The sequence below is a fragment of the Dioscorea cayenensis genome, chromosome 19 (genome assembly GCF_009730915.1).
Source record: "Dioscorea cayenensis subsp. rotundata cultivar TDr96_F1 chromosome 19, TDr96_F1_v2_PseudoChromosome.rev07_lg8_w22 25.fasta, whole genome shotgun sequence".
NCBI classification, from domain to species: domain Eukaryota; kingdom Viridiplantae; phylum Streptophyta; class Magnoliopsida; order Dioscoreales; family Dioscoreaceae; genus Dioscorea; species Dioscorea cayenensis.
Window position 1 is genome coordinate 27,353,651 of NC_052489.1, and position 20,229 is coordinate 27,373,879.

A 20,229-nucleotide genomic window follows, 5' to 3' on the forward strand; every position below is an offset into this window, starting at 1 on the left:
TGAGGTATATTGAGAAACACATGGTTTGGTAGAACGAATTTGTTTTATTTTATTTTATTTTATTTTTATTTTTTTATGTTGCAAAAATAATAATAAAAAAAAAAGGCCGACAGAGATAATGAAAAAGCATGATCTGATCTTAAGAAACAGTAAACATTAATCAAGAATACCACCCCAAGAATAATTAGATAGTGACAAGAAACAACCAGGTGGGTCCATTTGAATGGATTGAATTGGAAACCAACCTGACTTGATTGGACCCTATTGCCCTCACACCCAAAATTGGACTTCAAGTGATCATCATCACCTTCTTCTAACACCTACTTAAATAAACACTAAAATTGATTCTTAGTTGGCTTTAAAAAGAACAATATTCTCCATTAATACTTTTTTTTTTTTTTAATAGTCTTCGTTTCTCAAGAATCTCAAAGTCTAGTTCTAGCAAAATAGAGATTCAAACTCAAAACCTCTTCCATTAATTTTTTAACACAAGAATATATATACACATAATATAAAAATTTGACTCAATTAATACTAATATTTTTTAAAATTTAAAATATATTATTATTAAGAAATTTTAAAATAAATTATTAAATTAATTAGGGGAACAATGTTTATATCCAACCAAACGTTTAATTTATAAACTCATTTTTTTTTACAAACCGGATAAATAACATCAAAAGTGTGCACATGCAATTCATTAATATCTTAACCCATCAATATTTTCACCTGTGTGAGTTAAGATTTAATACTACCTTCTCAATAATGATATTTAATGACGCCATAAAATATCTTATACAAAGGGCCTATCGCAATAAACTAAAAAGCCGTTGACATATACTCTAATTCATGTTCACTCTTACGTCAGATAATCCAGGCTTATAAACAGTAAACTCAAATGTATGTACAGAGAAATTGAAAAAAATCAATCATGGGTCAATAAAGAATTAAAATGAAAAACATAGTTTCATGGTGCCTATGTTACTTTAACCAGATGAGGATGGAGCCAAAAAAGAGTAGGAGCGCATCAAGTGACTCTTGGTTCACAACTTTAGCTTTTTCTCTAGCTTTATTGCTAGTAAAGTTAGGGCAGATAGAGTGGGAGATGGGGCCTAAAAGGAGACATGTGGTACTTTGGGCTCATAAAGTACTCTTAAAAACGAAGCTTAAGGACCACATGACAAATTAGACCTTCTCTCTTAAGCTATTGAAGATGCATCATGGGAATAACAGAAGATGTCCCCATACATGCTCAAACTCTATCCTTGGACATCAAACTATAGCCAATCAAACACTGTCATATATGCAAGGAATCATGAGCATGTTTTACTTTTATTTCTGTAATATTTCTGAACATAAAAGTTATATAATAATAATAATAATATTGTCAAGAATGGAAATTATTTCTAAGTAATGCATGTTTGTGATTGTGGAGTATGTGAAAGAGTTTGATGTTCTACATATGTTGCAGAAGAAAGAAATTCCCGGCAAGCATTCAAGAGATTTTGATGAACAGGGTGTGGCTGATTAGTAGTTGCAAGAAAGTTATTCAACTCATGTTCTAACCTGATTACCGTGTTTTTCTTGATGCGGTTTGCATTGATTTGTAGTAGGCTTAACCAAGACTTTTGGGAGAATGTGTTGTCGATCTCTGTCACTGCGATGCAGGAGATGGCAGCTGTGAATTCACCGTCACGCAATTTCATGCAGAACCTTTCCTTGATGATCGGAGGTGGTGGTACTCGCCCCGAACGAACCAGGTGATCCCATGTTATCTCTAGGACCTGTGTCTGCACGGAATGAACACCTGAAATTATTGACAGTTTGATGATATCTATCTTTCATGGTCAGATATCATTCCATCAATATCAACCACAAAAAACAACAGAAAAGATCAATGGCACAATTAGCAATTTATTGTTGATGATGATAAAATAGACACAAGGTTAGAAATTGAAGTATAAGATATGTAAGATATCAGAAATGAAGTCGTAGCAGTACCTTCCCTTCTCTAAATGCATCTAGCACTAAGCGTAGGTGCCTCTTCTTGTCGAAGTAAAAGCCATGATGCAACATTTGCATGTAGGTATTTGCAGAATCATCCCATTGTTTTGCCTCAGCAAATGCTTCTATCATTGTGTTGAATGTAAATTTATCAGGAACGGCAGCCAGTCTTGAATCTGCTTTACTACTTATTTGATGGCTCAAGTCTAGCATTTTCTTGAATAAAGCTTTTGCTTCTTCTAGCATTCCATGTTCTATATATGATTTCAACATGATGTTAAATGTCACCGTATTTGGTGAACAGAAATTCTGCATTTGTTTAAAGATGTATGTTCCAGTCTCCATGTTTCCGGAGTCCAGGCAAGCTTGAATCAATCCGGTGTATGTTACAACCAGTGGCTTTTTTGCAACTTTGCATATTTTGTCAATCTGCGGTTTTTTGAAACAATTACTTTTCAGGTAGAGAACTTCACTTTTTCAAATGATCCATAATTTTGAAAGGGTTTTGTTTCAGTCAATCTAAAGGCGCTGCACATAGTGAATAGTATATAAATTGAACCATTTTGGTAGAACCCCACAGACAATGAATGCATATTGAACTAAGCTGGGGATTTAGTTTTTTTTAAAACAAACCTGAAGCAGAGCTTCGTCGCATCTTCCTGCACTGCAGAGACAACGAGCAAGGTCATAATAAAGGCTAGCTGTACCAACTATCCCACGATTTTCCATGTCCTGTACTGCTAACACAGCTTCGTCTATTTTCCCTTCCCTCCATAAAGTATTCACCAGAACTAAAACAGAAAATGGGTCATTAGCAATTGAAAGAGGTATATAAAAGCGTGACGTGACATGAACATTCAACTGATACCTTTGTAATTTAAAGCGCTAGGGATAGAGTTCTTCTCCACTTTCCGGAAAAACTCATGCACCAAGTTATACTTACCACAGGCAAGCATCACCTGTTGAAGGAGTGACCACGTGTTAATATCATTCAATGAGGTAATTCATCAAAAGAAGCAGCTTATTGAAGATAAAATAAGCAAAAGTAACCATCAGCTAAATATTATTAATCAGCATGTACAAACCTTGCTAGAGAGGAAATAAGATAAAAAATAAATAATAATAATAATTATTATTATTATTATTATTATTATAAAAAAAAAGTATTGTGAAGCTCAAGTACTATATAGGTATCTCAGAACTTAAAATTCATCTCAGGTTATAGTACTGGTTTTCCTCAGCTTTGTATTGAGAATTAATGGCAAACAAGTCTCTTACACCTTATCTCCACATGATCAAAAGCAACAGCAGGAGATCCAGACCATCATTTTGCATTTTCAAGTAATACTTCAACACAACTTGAATAACTTGATCAACAATGCAGTTCGTAGAAAGAGAGAAGTCAGCTATTTAGATGTACCTCCATAACAAGACCATATGTAGTATTTGAAGGCTTTAAGTGCCGTATTTTTAATTGCTGCAACACCCAGAATGCTCCTTCCCACTGCTTTTGCTGAACACAGGCATTCAAAACCTAAATCACCGAAAAATTTATGATAAAAAAATCAGCAAAGCCCACTAGCTTATTTACTGAAACAAGAACACATTCCCTAAGCTGCTTCGAAAGAGCAAAACTACATTTAATCAACACCCAAATTGCTTACGGCATTGTATATCACAAGGTCTGGTTCCAACCGTGGATCCCACTTCTGGAGAGGACCCAAGTTAAACTTCTTTTTTGGCAGTGTTCGCATGCAGTCAATAACATCAAATAGTTCTTTCATGAGACCTGCTTGCCCGAGAGTCACAGCAATACAACGATATGCCGCCAGGTCAGGATAAGATGATAATTCTTGCTGCAAATAATTAAATTTTGACTAATTTACATGTTCTTTGATCAGAACCAGCAGTAAAATATTAAATATGAGATGAAATGTAGATTAAATTTATTACACGCATAGTGTTAAAAACATTCAGGGCCTCAATCGGTCGCCTTGCCTTCCCAAGAACATCAAGTACGCTAGTGTAGATATACCTACATATCAAAGACAAATCCAAGCAAAGGCACAGATAAATATCGATCCAGGTTATAGTGTTCATAATCAGACATGAAAATTTGACCTTCATAAGAGAAAGATTTGTATCTCAGAGGGGATAATGGATTTCTTTCCATGGATATGAAGAAAGATAGCATGCTATCAGGAAACGTTTATATTCATACACTACAATGTTTACCTTGCACTACCAGTTTTCTTATACAAAAGTAATTTGTGAAATATATACCTGCTTTTATAGGATTTGAACCGCTCGCGTGATTGAAGCCACTCAACCACTTGCAAAACACGCTTCCAGTTCCCTAGCGTACCCAATATCTGGACTAACCTCAAAATAGAGTGATCCGTAAATTTAATTTTTGCACTGTGAATCATCTTGGAGAACTGCCACTCAGGCATATTAACATTTGTGGCATTCAACCTTCAAGAGTAAATATCATAAAGTCAGATCCTGAATAAAGTCAACATCCAGTCATTTTGACTAATGCCATTTTTTAATGTTAGCTGCAACAATGCTCACAAGAAAGCAGGCAAGTTGCCGGAATAAAAGTTGACTTTAATTTAGCATGAAATTTGGTCTATGATCAATTGTTAAACTCTGGGATGTCAAATGGGTGTGCGTTGATATATTAATAATACGCTTTGCCAAACTAGCCACAAGAAAATATAACAATCACTCGGTAAATTGATTACACAAACATTTTTCTTTCTTTGGCAACAATATCTTGCGCCAATAAATCTCTCTCCGAAGATTATGTCAACATGATTCCCAAATAATTTCACAACACAAGCAAAACAAAATTACAGTAATCATTCACACGCAAGGCATATGCACAAGAACAAATTTTACTCTAGAATTCGAAAACATACCACTTTGCCAGCTTTTCGATTTTCTCTTCCAGTTCCATTCTCAAAACCCGTGGTCTGTTGTTAACATCAGTGAATACCTCAAAGGTCTTGAAAGCAGCTCTGTCCTCAAAATCATCATCATTAATACTCCTCCGAGCAAGCATACGCGATCGTGGACCATCTTTACCTGATCTTGGAGAAACACCAGCAGCTTTAGACACAATTTTCTCCACTTCAGTTGCATAACCATTCACAGTATTAGCCACAAGTTCCTCTGACTTCCTCATGACCTTCTTTCCCTTAGAAACCTTTCCTTTTACTGAATTTGTAGTATTTTCTAATTGAACTCTCCTTCCACTTTCATTGTTCAAATGTTCTACTCCAAATTTACCATCTGTTTCCACTCCTCTTGAATCAAAAGAATTCCCACCTCTTACAACTTTGTTGAATTTCACGTCTCGGCAATTCTTTCTATCCTCAAAACGAGATTTTTTCACAAGTTCTGTCCCACAACCCAACTGAGAATTCCTTCTTTCCCTGAAATCATCATCATTCCTTTTCATGCTCCTCTTCTCCAAGATCCCTTCCACTAAACCCCATCCACCACTACTTCTTCCACCATTACCATCATTCTTCTTCCTCTCTGAAACCTTCAAGTCCTTCACTTTGCCGTATCTCTTCGCTGGTCTCCTTCCTGGCCGATACCCATCAACACCTCCACTCCCACTATTACTCCTATCAGTCTTCACAGATTCCATGACTTTCACATAATCATCAAACGTAGGACTAAACTTGAGCTCCTTCCCAAGAAACTCCATCGCACTAGGCCGAGCTTCAAGCTCCCCATTTGCCAAAGCGCCAGCAACCCTAAATCTAGCGTTTCTAACATCAAAATCCCATCTTTTTCTAACTACAAACGAATTGAAACTGATACAAGACAAGGGTTTTGAGGAATTCCAATACCACCGCGCCGGCGCCGGCGCCGGCAGGAAGACTCCATTGTTCCAACCAAGAGCATTCATTTGCAAACTAGCCATCACTTCAGCTCAAGACTCATTTTCGGTTTCTTCCAAATAGAAGATATTTCTCAAAAAAATATATATATATATATATATATAATTTATATAAAAAAATATATTTTTTTTTAAAAAAAAATCAGTTATATTAGCATTAAATAAACAAAACTTTGAAAACAGTTTCATTAACCTACATTATAAAGAGAAGAGAACCAAGGGATCCATGGCATCCATGGCTTCAAGCTCCAACCTTCTCTCCGACGAGCTCAAATGGGTCATGCATATCCGTCGAGCTCTAGAAGAAGAGCTCGAAGATGCTGACGACCTTCCCATCTCCATCTCCGGCGTGCCTAAGCCATTGCTCTGCAGCAAGCCTCAGTGCTATGTTCCACAATCCATAGCTCTTGGTCCTTATCACCATTGTCGTTGTGATCTCCATGAAATGGAGAGATTCAAGATCTCAGCTGCCAAACGATCCCAGCAATGGATTCCGGGCTTCAAGTTTCAAAACCTCGTTGATCTCTTTGCCAAGCTTGAATACCCAATCCGTGCACACTATCATAGGTATCTGGATTTCAATGGAGATACTTTAGCTTGGATGATGGCCATTGATGCCTCGTTCTTGCTTGAGTTCCTCCAAGATGAGACCTTGCATCACTCTGTGCGCCATCTAATGCTTCGTGATGTAGTGATGCTAGAGAACCAGATTCCATTGTTCCTCTTGAGAAGGATGTTGGAAATTAGGTGTTCATCTTCTGGGATTGCAGATCAAGTCTTAGGCTCAATGTTGCTTGGATTCTTGAAGGAGATATGTCCATTTGAGGTGGTGAAGATCAATGCTTTGCAGCATTCTCACTTACTGGAAGTCATTTACTACTCTGTTGTACCAAGAACGAAAGATTCAATTTTTGACAAAATTAACGAAGATGATGAGAAGGAAAAGCAGGGAATTCATGAGAATTGTGGCAAATTAAACTCATTCATCTGCATTCTCATAGATTTTCTTACAAGCAGAGTGTCAGCTCTTGCCATTATAGTATTTAAATTCTTGGTGAAGATACCATGGAACATAGTCACAAAGTTTCCAATGTTCATGATCATCAAACAACCATTAGAGAACCTATTTTCCTCTCAAATGGAACACCAGAGCTCCAAGGACAATGAAGCGAGCAAAGACTCACCACCACTAGTGGAAGAAATTGCCATTCCTTCAGTCGCAGAGCTCATCGGAATTGGAATTGCTTTCGTCCCAGTAGACGGAGATTTATCAGTCATTAGCTTTGATGCAAACAAGGCGAAACTCCACCTACCTGTAATCAACCTTGACATGAACTCAGAGGTTGTTTTAAGGAACTTAGTTGCATATGAGGGGACAATCATACAAGGACCAATGTTGCTCACTAGGTACATTGAATTCATGAATGGAATCATAGACACAGAAGAGGATGCAAGGATTTTGAGAGAGAACAAGATTGTGTTCAATAGGATGAAGAGTGATAGTGAAGTAGCTGAGCTTTGGAATGGAATGAGTATGTCAGTGAGGCTTTGACAAAGGTTGCAGAACTTGACAAAGTCATAGAGGAAGTCAACAAGTATTACAACAATACATTGAAAGTGAGAATGAGTAGGTTGATCAATAAATGCTTGCTCTGTTCATGGCTTCCTTTTGTTTGTATTGTTTCTCTGCTGGTTTTAATCATTGTTAGCTTGCAAGCTTCATGCGTTCCTTCTTCTCATTCAGGAAAACAATAATGAACTTGTTTTGATTGAAAACATACAATTAAAAGAATAAAAACAATGTTCTTTAAGCTGTGATAAAGTTATATAATTAGTTGCACATGTTCCCGGTTTTAGTTGTTTCAAATTTCAAACTTCTAAAAAAAAACTTTTTCTAGAAAAGGCAAGTCTGGTTGCTGTTTTCCAATCTTGGCCGTTCTGTGAGTCTCGAGATTCGAGTTTGGCAATGACGAGGCTTTTCCGACGGTCAGGATGTCAGGGATAGGCTTCATGCTGTTTCCTTCAAAACAGCGTGATTTGGACACACTTGCGCATTCCCCAGTTCCCATGCTCTCGAACCCGGAGCTCCAATGTCTTGAAATCTGCTCGGGTAGATGAAAAAACCTAACGAAATCCGGAGAAAAAAAGATTTCGGCAATGATACGGTTCGTTTTCTTCCTTGTTTTGTTTGAAAAGTTGTTTTCTTTGGCCTGATTTCATCTTCCTATGGCTTTGAATGTCAGAAAGATTCCATTTCTTTTTGGTGTTTTTTCACTATTAACACTAAGGTTTTCAGTGAACTTTGCTTTTTCTTTTGTTTTTCTCTTGTGTTTGTGTTTGCCTTTGTGTGTGTGTGTGTGTGTGTGTGTGTGTGTGTGTTGATGTTTTGGAGCAGTAGAGATGAAGTATTAGTGTTCTTGATGAGTTCCCATACTTGAGCTCCAATCACACTATTTCTCTGCATTTTCTTGTTTTCAGATTTCACAATGTCATATGTTTGGTTTGGTTGGATGTTTTTCTTGAGGCATTTGAAATTTCCAAGCATAAAGTTTTGATCTTGTCATACTGATAGTTGTTTCTTGTTTTGTTGTTTTGACTGCATTAACTATTATGTTGTAGTTGTTAAAGTTTGCATTTTGTTCAGTAATTTTTTTGCTGCTTATTTCTGCATCATTTCAGATTATTTGAGCTTCTGGGAGAATAAACCTGGTTGGTGAACAAGTGATCATAGAGAACTAAGAAAGTGGTATGTTGCCCAAATGGATGAACTCTCATTATCTGCTTTTTATTCAACTGATCTTTGTCAATTAGTTTGATTATTTGCTTGTAAGAATATGGTTTTTATTTTGTTACAACTTGTTTATGTTTAGGATTAGTTTGGTGACTATACTAGTTCCACAATGAGAGAGGATATATCAAATGATAACCGAACAAAGGCGTGCAAAATCCCTGATCAAAACCAGAATCTTCGAGGAAATTGCAAAATATTGAAGCCCAAATCCAATTCTTCATGGGGATCTCAAATTGTTAAAGGATTCTCAATAGACAAGAAAACAAAACAGCAACTTTCTGTTGTTGTTAACAAGAATCCACCTCTTCCTTGTTCAGACACCTCTAGTGAGACCAATATGTTGATGTCACAAAATTCAAGGGTTAAACGTGCTCTCATTAGTGATTTTCCATGTTCGGGTAATGTATCTCAAGTTCATCCCCATGTTATGGATTGCCACCGGATAATGTCTCCTTCCTCTCGTGATCTATTTCTTGAGCTAGATCATCTTAGGAACATGCTTAGAGAGTCTAAGGAAAGAGAGTTGGTTCTGCGAGCAGAGCTTACAGAATATAAGGAAAATTCAAGACTTCTTGAACTCAAAGAAGAACTTGAAGTGAAGAAGATTGAATTGGAAAAACTTAACAGTAAAATCAGTTCACTAGAAACTGAAAAATCAAATCTTTCAGAACAATTGGCTTCATTATCTTCAATGTTTGAACACTACAAGACTCATACTCCTGATCAAAGCACAGAAAAGAGTAGCATCTTCTCATGGCGACTCTATGGAGGTCCTTGAGCTACGCCGTCTAAACAAGGAGCTTCAACTCCAAAAGAGAAATTTAGCAATCAGGCTCTCATCTGCTGAATCTCAACTTATTGCTGTTGCAAAGGTACATTACTCATCCAATCATTGAAGCAGTTATCTTTCTGTTCTTGCTAATTGATTTCATTGTTTCTACATTGCATTTACTGCAGAGTGACATTGTGGCAAAGGTTGAAGCTGAGGCATCAGTATTAAGGCACACTAATGAAAATCTATCAAAGCAAGTTGAAGGTTTACAGATGAGTAGATTGAATGAAGTTGAGGAGCTCGCATATCTTCGATGGGTCAACTCATGCCTACGACAAGAACTTTGCAACTCAGATAAACAATCAAGACAAGGTGTAGATTTTGATGAAAACTTGAGTAGCGAATGCTAAAAGCCATGACATAGTTGACGTTAGTAAAGATGAAGATAACTTGCATGTATCTCCATGTAAATCTTTCTCTTCCAGAAACCCGTAGTTCTAAGAAAGCTAGCCCCTTGAAGAAAACATCGAAATGGTCACAGTGTGGTGTAGATTGCCAGAGATTTGAATGTCAGGTTCTCCAAGATAGTCCTAGACGTCGGCATTCAATAAGCGGACCGAAGGGATGTCTCGAGGACTTGACTCTTAACAAAAGAAGACAATCTGATGGTTTTCTTATGTCCCAAAGGAGTGGAAAGTGAAGCAACTTCTAATGAAAACTGCCATGTTATCAAAGATACAAATCAGATGATTGCGCAAAAATATGATTTTGGTGCTGGCCAAAGCCCAAGGTTCTATGTGAGCAAACCAGAACTATGCAAATCTGCAACTTTGGACATTGAAAAGCGGGGGCTGAGGATTCCTAATCCTCCTCCAAAGCCTACTGTTTCTGTTTCAGATGTTGCTAAGACTGATGCGCCAGCTGCTGTCCCTCCACCGCCTCCACCACCACCGCCGCCGCCCCCACCCCCACCAAAGTTTCTAAAACAGAATCCTGGGGTGATGCAGAGAGCTCCAGAGGTTGCAGAACTCTACCACTCACTTATGAAGAGAGATTCCCGAAAGGAGTCTTCTGGTGTAGCAGCTTTATGATCTTCCTAATGCTGCAAATGTTCGCAGCAGCATGATTGGTGAAATCGAAAACCGATCTTCACATTTGCTGGCGGTAAACAGCTCCATTCTTATTCTTCCTCTACTAGTAGAATCTGGTTTATTCCTTGCTTAATTCGTAGACTCAATTGTTTGCATTCAGATAAAAGCTGATGTTGAGACACAAGGTGATTTTGTGAGGTCTCTGATAAAAGAGGTGAACAATGCAGCATACCAGGACATCGAGGATGTAGTTGCATTTGTGAAGTGGCTAGATGATGAACTCTGTTTTCTTGTAAGTAATAAACTTTGGGAATGTTTTGACTAAAGTTTTATAGTTGCATAGCAATTATCTTGATGTCTTGGCATGCTTTTGTCACACATGAAGGTGGATGAAAGAGCAGTCTTAAAGCACTTTGATTGGCCAGAGAAGAAAGCTGACACTTTGCGGGAGGCAGCATTCGGTTATCGTGATATGAAAAGATTGGAATCAGAAGGTTTGCAATTACGAAGACGATCCCCGTCTTCCTTGTGATATTGCATTAAAGAAAATGGTTGCACTGTCAGATAAGTAAGAAACGAAAACTTTTCAGTTTCTAAACAATTAGTTACTTGCTTATCTAAAATCCTGGTTTTCAGAATTGAACGAGGCGCCTACAACTTACTTCGAACAAGAGATGTCATGATGCGGCATTGCAAGGACTTTCAAATTCCAACAGATTGGTTACTTGAGACTGGGATTATCAGCAAGGTATGCATCTTAATGGGATTGCTTACTAACATTGTGTTTGATAACTGTTAATGATGCAAAAACTATAGTATTCCTTTCCAATGATGTTTGCAAGATTTGCTGTCCACTGTTGCAGATAAAATTCGGTTCAGTCAAGTTGGCAAAGCAATACATGAAAAGAGTGGCCATGGAACTCCAGAACATGGGAACAAATGACAAGGATCCTGCTTTAGAGTACATGCTACTTCAGGGTGTGAGATTTGCTTTCAGAATCCACCAGGTAGATTTATAACAAATAGTACATTCCTTAGTACTGCAACATTGAAAAATGACTCATCCTTTGCATTTTACTTGCAGTTTGCAGGAGGTTTCGATGCAGAAACAATGCACGCATTCGAGGAACTTCGAGATCTTGCACATGAAAGACACAAGAACAGAGAATAAAATCAAAATCAACAGAAAATGTACATTATATGTAGGAAGAAGAAGGCATCAGAAATTTTTTTGATGAAGCTTAAAAGATGTCTTCATATTGTTGCTATGATGCTTTTGCTGTTGTTGTTGTTGTCAATGAATCTGTTTTGATTGGAATCTGATCAACTTGATGTTATTCAGTACAAAGCACTTAAATTTTTGAAAAAAAAAGAAAAAGAAAAGAAAAAGTCCCAAGTTGTTGTTGTTTGATATTTTGTTCTCTGAGCAAGAGTGATTGCAGAGTGTCAGATAGCTGCACTGCAATGGCACCATTTCTGTTCATCAGAAAAGAGCACCATGCCCTGCAATCATATAAAGATCAGCTGAGCCAGTGCAGCCAAATTTGGCAGCTCTTTGAGGCCAACTGGGAGAGAATTCTTGGGACTTTCACAGACCAAGAAAAGTGAGCCTGGATTTGACACCATGACATGATAGAACACATTCCCAACTTTATTTTTATTTTTTCTTATCCTCACATTTTGTCCATTTCTTTTCACCATTAAAAATATAGAAATGGACATACATTCATGCCAGAGCATCAGAAATGTTTTTAATGTTACAATGAATGGCACTAAAAAGTCAGAGACCAAAACTGAGATGACATATCAATCTCATCCTGATTAGTGAGATGAGCTCTAGAAGATGAAGAAGAAGAAGACAGTATCAAAGTTCAATCATGGTTGTCATTAAGGTTTGATTTGGTTTATAATTTGATGCCTTTGAGATCTTGTTAAGTGGCTGATCATTTGGCATTAAGGATCTAAGTAGTGACTGACACAGAGGTCCACTCATTTTGTGGGAGTTTTATGGTGGACCATAGAATTACTTTTTCTTCTCCAACCTAATTAGACACCATGATTGTTACATGTTTTTTTTTAGTATATAAATAAATCAGTCTGTTATTGACTAATTAATCACATTTCATTGAAACTAAAAAAGCAACATACAATAACTGGAGTTATAAACTGGTCATATTTTTATGTATGAGTGTGAAAAAAAAAACCAAAACTATCCTTAAACATGTTTAAATATGGTTATTTAACCATGGGAAGTGTATATAAAAAATCTTGATTTTGTCTCAGTAATTATATATGGAGTTTTTGGAGTTGTATATGATAGATAAGTTTTATAGAATAATTATTAACGTTGCTATGACGTACAAGTCTGAATGTTGGACTCTTAAGAAAACATACTAAAATATTAACATGACTAAGAAGAAAATATTAACATGGAGGATTTTGGGTATTAATAAAAAAAACTGATTAATAAATGAATTTATCCTAAATAGAATAAGCGTGATGTGTATCAGTGACAAATTAACGATCAATAGATGCAGCGTGATGTGTATCAGTGACAAATTAACGATCAGTAGATGCTCCTATCATGATAGTGGTAGTATTTTAGATAAAAGTGTCATAAAAAAATAGATGTGTAAATAAACCTAAAAAGTGTATAGTGAAAGCTTAAACTTAATGATACGTCTATTCTTAATGTATCTAGCCTTTTGCCTTTTAATAAAAAAATGTGATAGGAAAAAATTCAAATAGCCAAACTCCAAATAATTGAGACTAATAGTTTTTGTTAATATTGTTGCTATTATTATTTATAAAAATTTCTACAATTTACATGGTATATAAAAAGACAAATGTATATAACATTCGTACAAATATCATACAGACTCTTCTATTTCTTCCCATAGAACTCATAAAAATAAAAATCATAAAAGAAAATACTAAGAATATTAACAGGGTTATTATAACACTATAATGCACATGCATAACTTCAAAAGTTTAGAACCAATAAACTATTTGATATTTGTCACTAATAAATATTAATTTAAACTACACAATTGTCATGCAGTCCTCATCATAATATTTAATAGAAATATAAAGTAATCATAATTAAATAAAATTAATAATTTAAAATTACAAAAATACAATTATTGTATTATTAACTTATGTCACTACACCACATACATGAAATCCTCTGTGGTCCATCAAAGTTTGCTCAATCAATTATGTTAACCTATATAATAATATATTAATTATAAAATATAGGACTCATGCAAATGCCTGAGAAAGTTGGAGGGTCAAATCAATGGCCTTACAGGATGATCTAAAGAATGAATTCATGCGGATCCGGAGCTAAAAAAAACTTTTCTAATTATCATAAAAGTTGATATTCATTTTTTTTTTCTAAAATAAAATTTAAACTTTATGACAAAAAGGATTAGTACTGACCTCTCTACATTTCAAGGATTTAATTTACAACCTGGCAATATTTAAATAAATAATGTAAATAAATAAATAAATAAACAAATCACCATGTGCTTTAATTCTATATAATTTCTCAATAAAAAAAAGATTTAATTGCCGTTCAAGTCCCTCTAATTATGTATTTTCTGTCTTTTTAGTTATTTTGATATTTTTAGATAGAACTAAGTCCTCATATTTGGTCGAATTGCGTTGTTCTAGTCCACTTCAATGTTTTTAGATACAATTAAATCTTTACATTTACACTTACGCATCTACACTACAAACTAGAATGACCTAACTCGACTAAATATGAGAATTTAATTGTACAAAAAAATATTACAAAGACTAAAAGGGCAGAAAGTACACAATTACAGAAACTCATACAGCAATTAAACCTAAAAAAAATATAACATTAATAATGCAATGTCAGAACAATGTATTCCATTAGATAAAATTAACACCACACAATCCGCTATATAATTTTTAAAACATAAGCAAATATCAATCTATAAAAAAAATTGTTAATAACACTTAAAAAACAATTATCAGAAACAGATCATTCACTTTTATTAGCAGTGAAAATTATGAGAGAGTAACTATTTAATCAAATCCGAAATTCTACGTCTAAAATTTATGGACTAGCTAAGAAAATTATTACTTCATAATCATAATGAACACTTTTGAAGTGGCAGATAAATAAATTTAGCTCATATATCTATAAATATATATATATATTGATAACAATGAATTAATCGTATTTTATAAAAAACAAAAACAAAAGAAAGGAAAGCCACAAATAATAAAAATTAAAGAGGAAAAGAAACAAACACAAAGTCAAACAAGTTAGGATGTCATCACTAGAGGTGATGCACTTCTAACACCTAAACAACCAAAAAATATATATATAAAAAAAAAGCATTGCCGAAAATACGAAGCTCGCAAAAGATAATGATGACCATCTTCAACAGTCAAAGGAAAAAAATAAAGGGTAGATTTCTCCCGATGCAAATAGTTCATGTTGCCTCTATATACTCAATCGGTCATGTGCGCTCAAGAAGACTAAGAAACACTTGAGCTTTTAGTTCATATTTTTTGTGTTTAATTTTCTTTTCCCAGCTATTCTCTCACTATATATATTCATCTACAAAGCTATTTAATTTTTTATGTTCATATTTTTGTCTACAAAGCTGCTTTATCTTTTCGTTGTTTTTCCTATTTTTATACTTCTAGTTGTTCTATGTCTCACTTTTGATGAGAGTTTTTGTTCTTTTTAGTAGTTATTTTTCCGGTACTAATTTGTACTTTTTTTAAAAATAAATTTATGATTTATTTATATTTATAAAAAAAATTATATATATAATCTATAATTAATCAAAAGCAAGGAGAGGGAGGGGAGCAGGTCCAGCGAGACAATTACACAAATAAAAAAAAAACCCAAAAACATCCCCACATTCAGAGAAGAAGAAACAAAGTAGTAATAATAATAATAATAATAAAAACAACATGAAGTGACATTGGTAGTGAAGTTGAGAGCTGAGATGAAGTTGAAGTTGAAGTTGAAGTGAAGTGAATCGTCAGTCTGCCATGACACCAGTCCATCCCACGAGTTGGATGTCTACGTTGTGGCTCCCACCCTTCCTCCTTCTCCTCCTCCTCCTCCTCCTCCTCCCCTAATTCCTTCTCATCCTTCTCCTCCTCCCCCTTATCACCCTCTTCTTCCACCCACCCTTTAATCTCCTTCTCCATTCTTGATTCATGCACACCATTGTTATCTCTTAACCAACTCCAATATCCATCCCACAACAACAACAAAGAAGCAACAAAGAAGCAACAATTAAAGAATCAACATGATGACATCTTCAGAACCAAACATGGACAACAGTAGTAGACCAAGCCGCTACGAATCCCAGAAACGCAGAGACTGGAACACCTTCGGCCAATACCTCAAGAACCACCGCCCACCACTAGCCCTCTCTCGCTGCAGCGGAGCACACGTCCTTGAGTTCCTCCGTTACTTAGATCAGTTCGGCAAAACCAAAGTTCACAACCTTGGCTGCCCATTCTTTGGCCACCCTCACCCTCCTGCCCCTTGTCCTTGCCCTCTTCGTCAAGCTTGGGGTAGCCTTGATGCCCTTGTCGGCCGTCTCCGTGCTGCCTTTGAGGAGAACGGTGGCCATCCTGATGCTAATCCTTTTGGCGCTCGCGCTGTCCGGTTGTATCTCCGTGAAGTTCGTGACTCTCAGGCTAAAGCTCGTGGCATTGCTTATGAGAAGAAGAAGCGTAAGCGCCCACCTCCTCCTCCTCCTTCTCTTTCTCCTCCTCATCCTCCTCCTTCTCATCCTCATCCTCATCCTAATTATCCTCCTTATCCTCTTTCTACTTCTCTTCATCTGCCGTCCCATCCATCATCGGACTTCACTGTTCACCCTCATCTTTTGATGATGCTCCCTGCTTCTGCTGCTTCTGATGATCTTATGCTTCCTTTGCCTGTTCTTCATTAATTAGCTGAACTTTTAGGTAATCCATTATTAGTTTTAGCAGTAGTAGCAGTACTACTATATATAGTTGTTGTTGTTGTTGTTGTTTTTTTCTTGTTTGATTTTCTGTTAAGATGAAGATGAAGATGAAGATGAAGAAGAAGGAGCAAGACATTGGTTTGTGGTTCTTTGATTGTATATGTTATCATGCATGCAGTTGTGGTCCTTGTTGATGAGATGAGCTCTTCTTAATTTAAGCATGGAAGACTTAAATGATGTTTCATTTGTCCTTAATCCCTTGCAGCTTAAAGCTACTGATGCTCTTCTCTAAACTAAACTTATAAACAAAACAAAACTAATCTTGCAAAGTAACTGTTTGTTGTGACTGTGATTGGCATAGGCATTGGTGGAATTAATGCTCTTGATTCTGATTGTGATTGTCTCATGTATTTTAGTTTGCCCTCTTCTAATTGATTTAATTGATTTCATGTCGACATTAAAGTAATCCATCATTGTGTTTCTGCTCCTCAGTTTAATTTAGTGCAATATATAGTGTGACTTCAAACACTACTATTGAAGGTTGTGATTTTTCCTCGTCATTACTTGGATGTAAAGAAGGAATTAGTTCTTACATCATTAAGTACTACAAAAGTTCTGTGACATATTCTGAAATTTCTTCAACTTGACATTGTCTCAAATGCCGTACAAAATAAGAAGCATTTTGTTCATCTATATATATTTTCTGCAAATCAATAACTATGAAGTTCTGACATGCATTTTTACCCTAATTAAGCACATTATCATCCCAAAACAATCAATTATTGTTGAACCATTGAAAAAGCTAGCATGCATAACTTGAAAATAGTGAATATCTCTATCTATCTGTCTATCTATCCATACATGTCTCTAAGTTTGCTGAAAAGGCAAATGCCAACCAAAACAAGATCAAAAGCCACAATTAATAGTTTATAATAAACAACCACACCTTCTTCTCTAATCTTAGTTTAAAGCCAAAGCTGGTGATTCATGTCCTTTAGAACGCTTATTATATAAATAAACCATCACCAAACTGAATAAACTAGAAAAACAACCAAATTAGGAAATGTCTGGTTACAATAATCACATGATGAACAAGATCTAATTAAAGTTCTCACAAGACTAATTGTGGTCCTTAATTAAGCTTCAACATTATCAAAACCACCATTAGAATTTGGTGGACATAAATTCATTGCAAACCCACCCACTTCCACATAAGTTGACCATTTTGTTAAGTGCTTCCATTTATATCAACGTCTATTGGAAAACCTTCACTTTCCAAGCCAACTATCAATCTAATCAAACTACTCTAATCACATCACTAGGCTCTTCCTAGATTTCACTTCGTTCTCTTTGTATTTTATGACTTTCTAAACTCGCTTCATTTTATCAGTAGGCTAACAACTTCATCTATTTTCCTTTTTTTAATAATAAATTATGTACGTAAAAAAATTTGTTTATAATGTTTTTTTTTTTTAAATCAAGAATACTACTGCTTTGAAATGTGTGCCGGAGAAGTAGGAAACTTATGGCCGTTTGATTTGACGTTGATGTGATGCGTCGTGGCGGGAGGAGTGTCGAATAGGAAGTTACCACGTGTCCACATGACCCCTTTCCTGTCCCATGACTTCCCGACAAACTGGAGTCTCACCTCGCAACATCATCTTTATTACGATTTTACCCTTCATTATTTTTAATTGTTTTAATTTTTTAATTTTTCCTTAATTTAGCAATGATGTGAATACAAACAATTTTTTGGGGGATGATATAAATATAATTATTAAAATATTATGTGAGTTTTATTATGGTGGGTGTAGGGTCAATAGGGGTAGATGGGGAAAATGAGTGAGAGAGTGGGAGCCACGTTTTGGAGTGTTGGGTTTCGGATCGTTATGAAATGTCTTGTCATGTGATGATAGCGGGTTCTTCTCGGATCTTGGGACTTACAGTGCCCTTGGATCCGCTTACCCGCTCAACTGCCCAAGTACTTTTGTATTTAATTTTATTTATTTATTTATTCCTTTTTTATTTGTAAAAAATAAAAAAAAAGTTTTGATAAATAAGTACCCATTAATCTCTTAAAAAAATTTAAATAAAATCATGTTGTTAATTAAAATATGTATTTAATTTAATTTATATTTATAAAATTAAATATTCCATGCATTCGTTTATTTGTTGACTTACATTAAAAAAATAAAAAAAATGTGAAATAAAATTACTTTATTTTACTAATAATTTTTATTTATTAATACCGAAATTTTTATATTGTGAACTTATATATTTTTTTAATAGACAAGTTCAAACTTCAATTTATGTAGATAAAGAGACAGTCACATAAGTGTTTTCATATATTAACTTTTTATTCGTGTTTGTTTTTGACGTGACTTATTAACATTCTTTAGTTAATATATATACATATATAATTTTTTAGACAATTTCCGCTATAATTTTTATACATGAATATATTTTTTGAATTTAATTCAATGTAGGTGTCTTTAAATATATTTTGAGTAATATAGAGGGCATCGAATTGATGATGCAAGTATACAAATGAATCATGACAAGCATGCTACGTCCATCAAGGTGCATGCATGTATGTGCATAGCATTTGAAAAGCTTATATATATATATATTTATTTATTTATGCATATTACTCCAACAAGATAACGCTACACAATTGCTGCTAATATTATCTTGCATGGGCCCATGTTTCCCAAATTCTCTTCTTTCCATCATCTCCTTCTCATATGCACAAGTGAGGTCAATGCATGTATGGCATCAACCTTTAGAGTTGGTTTGATGATCAATCAATGTCCAGCTCAGTCAGTGCCTTCCAACTCACAGAATAAAATAAAATGAAAAAGGAAAAATATCACACAGTGTAATTTGGCGAGAGATTAATTAAGAACCAATGGTACAAAGAAAAGCATGCATGGCATCAGACATGGAAAAAAAGCATACAAAGAGCTGCTGCTAAATTTAATGATTCTATTCTTCTTTAAAATGATTCCTAGAGATAAAGGATACTCCACTTACAATGGTCATAAGTCTTCAAAGGTAAAGTATTAAAAAAGTTAAGCATGATTTTTAACATGTTCTCTTAATCCTTGAACTAATGAAAAAGAATAAATTTGATGAAGATGATGATCACAACATATATATGAAAAATGAGATGTACTGATGTGTCTCTAAGATAGCCACACAAGAACATATATATATATATATACACACACATTATATATATAATGTAACAATGAGGCTGTCAAGCATTTGGAGAAGATGTCTTGGTGGCTGAAATGAAAGAGAGTTATCATATATGGAATTGACTCCACTGATAGCCACAAAGAACAGGCTGTATATCATGCCATTCGTTCTCACTAAGGAAAAGAAAGGCACTATATATATCATGCATCTATTGACTGGAGATATACATGATCAAGACAAACACTTTCTAGTTTCTATTATGTTGTTGCTTTATTTGAAATTTTTAGAAGACAGAAAGAGTGGCAACTGATCTCCACTAATTTATGAAGTTCTCTCTGATCTTTATATGTGTGTACAAACACAGAGATGGCATGGAGGTTCAAGTAGGAGACATGACATGTTTTTCCTTAATTTTCCATTTTTCTCTTCACATAATAAAAGCTGATAAACTACTGTCTATTTGGGTACAGTAATTATGCTAA

The 20,229-nt window shown here is 35.1% G+C and overlaps 3 protein-coding genes and 1 pseudogene across 4 annotated transcripts; 3 read left to right on the plus strand and 1 right to left on the minus strand.

The window, feature by feature from the left end:
• Positions 1–1,151: 1,151 nt before the first annotated feature.
• Positions 1,152–5,971, minus strand: LOC120250156 (pentatricopeptide repeat-containing protein At1g30610, chloroplastic). Of its 2 annotated transcripts, none has more exons than XM_039258941.1 (9): positions 4,929–5,971; positions 4,288–4,479; positions 3,958–4,039; positions 3,669–3,860; positions 3,425–3,517; positions 2,873–2,963; positions 2,638–2,795; positions 2,002–2,433; positions 1,152–1,790 (listed from the first exon to the last, which is right to left on the minus strand). In XM_039258941.1, exons 1-9 carry the CDS (start codon positions 5,942–5,944, stop codon positions 1,407–1,409), a joined length of 2,640 nt encoding a protein of 879 aa, XP_039114875.1. In that variant the 5' UTR covers positions 5,945–5,971; the 3' UTR covers positions 1,152–1,406. The 2 variants fall into 2 exon arrangements, with proteins under 2 accessions (XP_039114875.1, XP_039114874.1); XM_039258940.1 differs by having other exon boundaries at positions 1,156–1,790; positions 3,425–3,538.
• Positions 5,972–6,155: 184 nt separating this feature from the next.
• Positions 6,156–7,675, plus strand: LOC120249310 (putative UPF0481 protein At3g02645). Its single transcript, XM_039257812.1, is given in 2 exon segments — positions 6,156–7,466; positions 7,469–7,675. Coding segments are annotated over 2 exon segments (1,518 nt in total).
• Positions 7,676–7,977: 302 nt separating this feature from the next.
• Positions 7,978–11,990, plus strand: LOC120283627 (annotated as a pseudogene).
• A 3,565-nt stretch (positions 11,991–15,555) lies between these two features.
• LOC120283639 (protein LIGHT-DEPENDENT SHORT HYPOCOTYLS 4-like) lies at positions 15,556–16,801 on the plus strand. The gene has a single exon (XM_039290347.1). It carries the CDS (start codon positions 15,878–15,880, stop codon positions 16,529–16,531), a length of 654 nt encoding a protein of 217 aa, XP_039146281.1. The 5' UTR covers positions 15,556–15,877; the 3' UTR covers positions 16,532–16,801.
• The last annotated feature ends 3,428 nt before the right edge of the window (positions 16,802–20,229 follow it).

Bases quoted from the DNA above. Each gene is read 5' to 3' on its own strand.
- LOC120250156 (XM_039258940.1), bottom strand. From the start codon at position 5,944: ATGGCTAGTTTGCAAATGAATGCTCTTGGTTGGAACAATGGAGTCTTC. The intron at 3,861-3,957 runs GTAATAAATTTA...AATTATTTGCAG, and splicing joins ATGTTTTTAACACTATGCGT to CAAGAATTATCATCTTATCC. The intron at 2,434-2,637 runs GTTTGTTTTAAA...AAAAAACCGCAG, and splicing joins GCGACGAAGCTCTGCTTCAG to ATTGACAAAATATGCAAAGT.
- LOC120283639 (XM_039290347.1), top strand. From the start codon at position 15,878: ATGATGACATCTTCAGAACCAAACATGGACAACAGTAGTAGACCAAGC.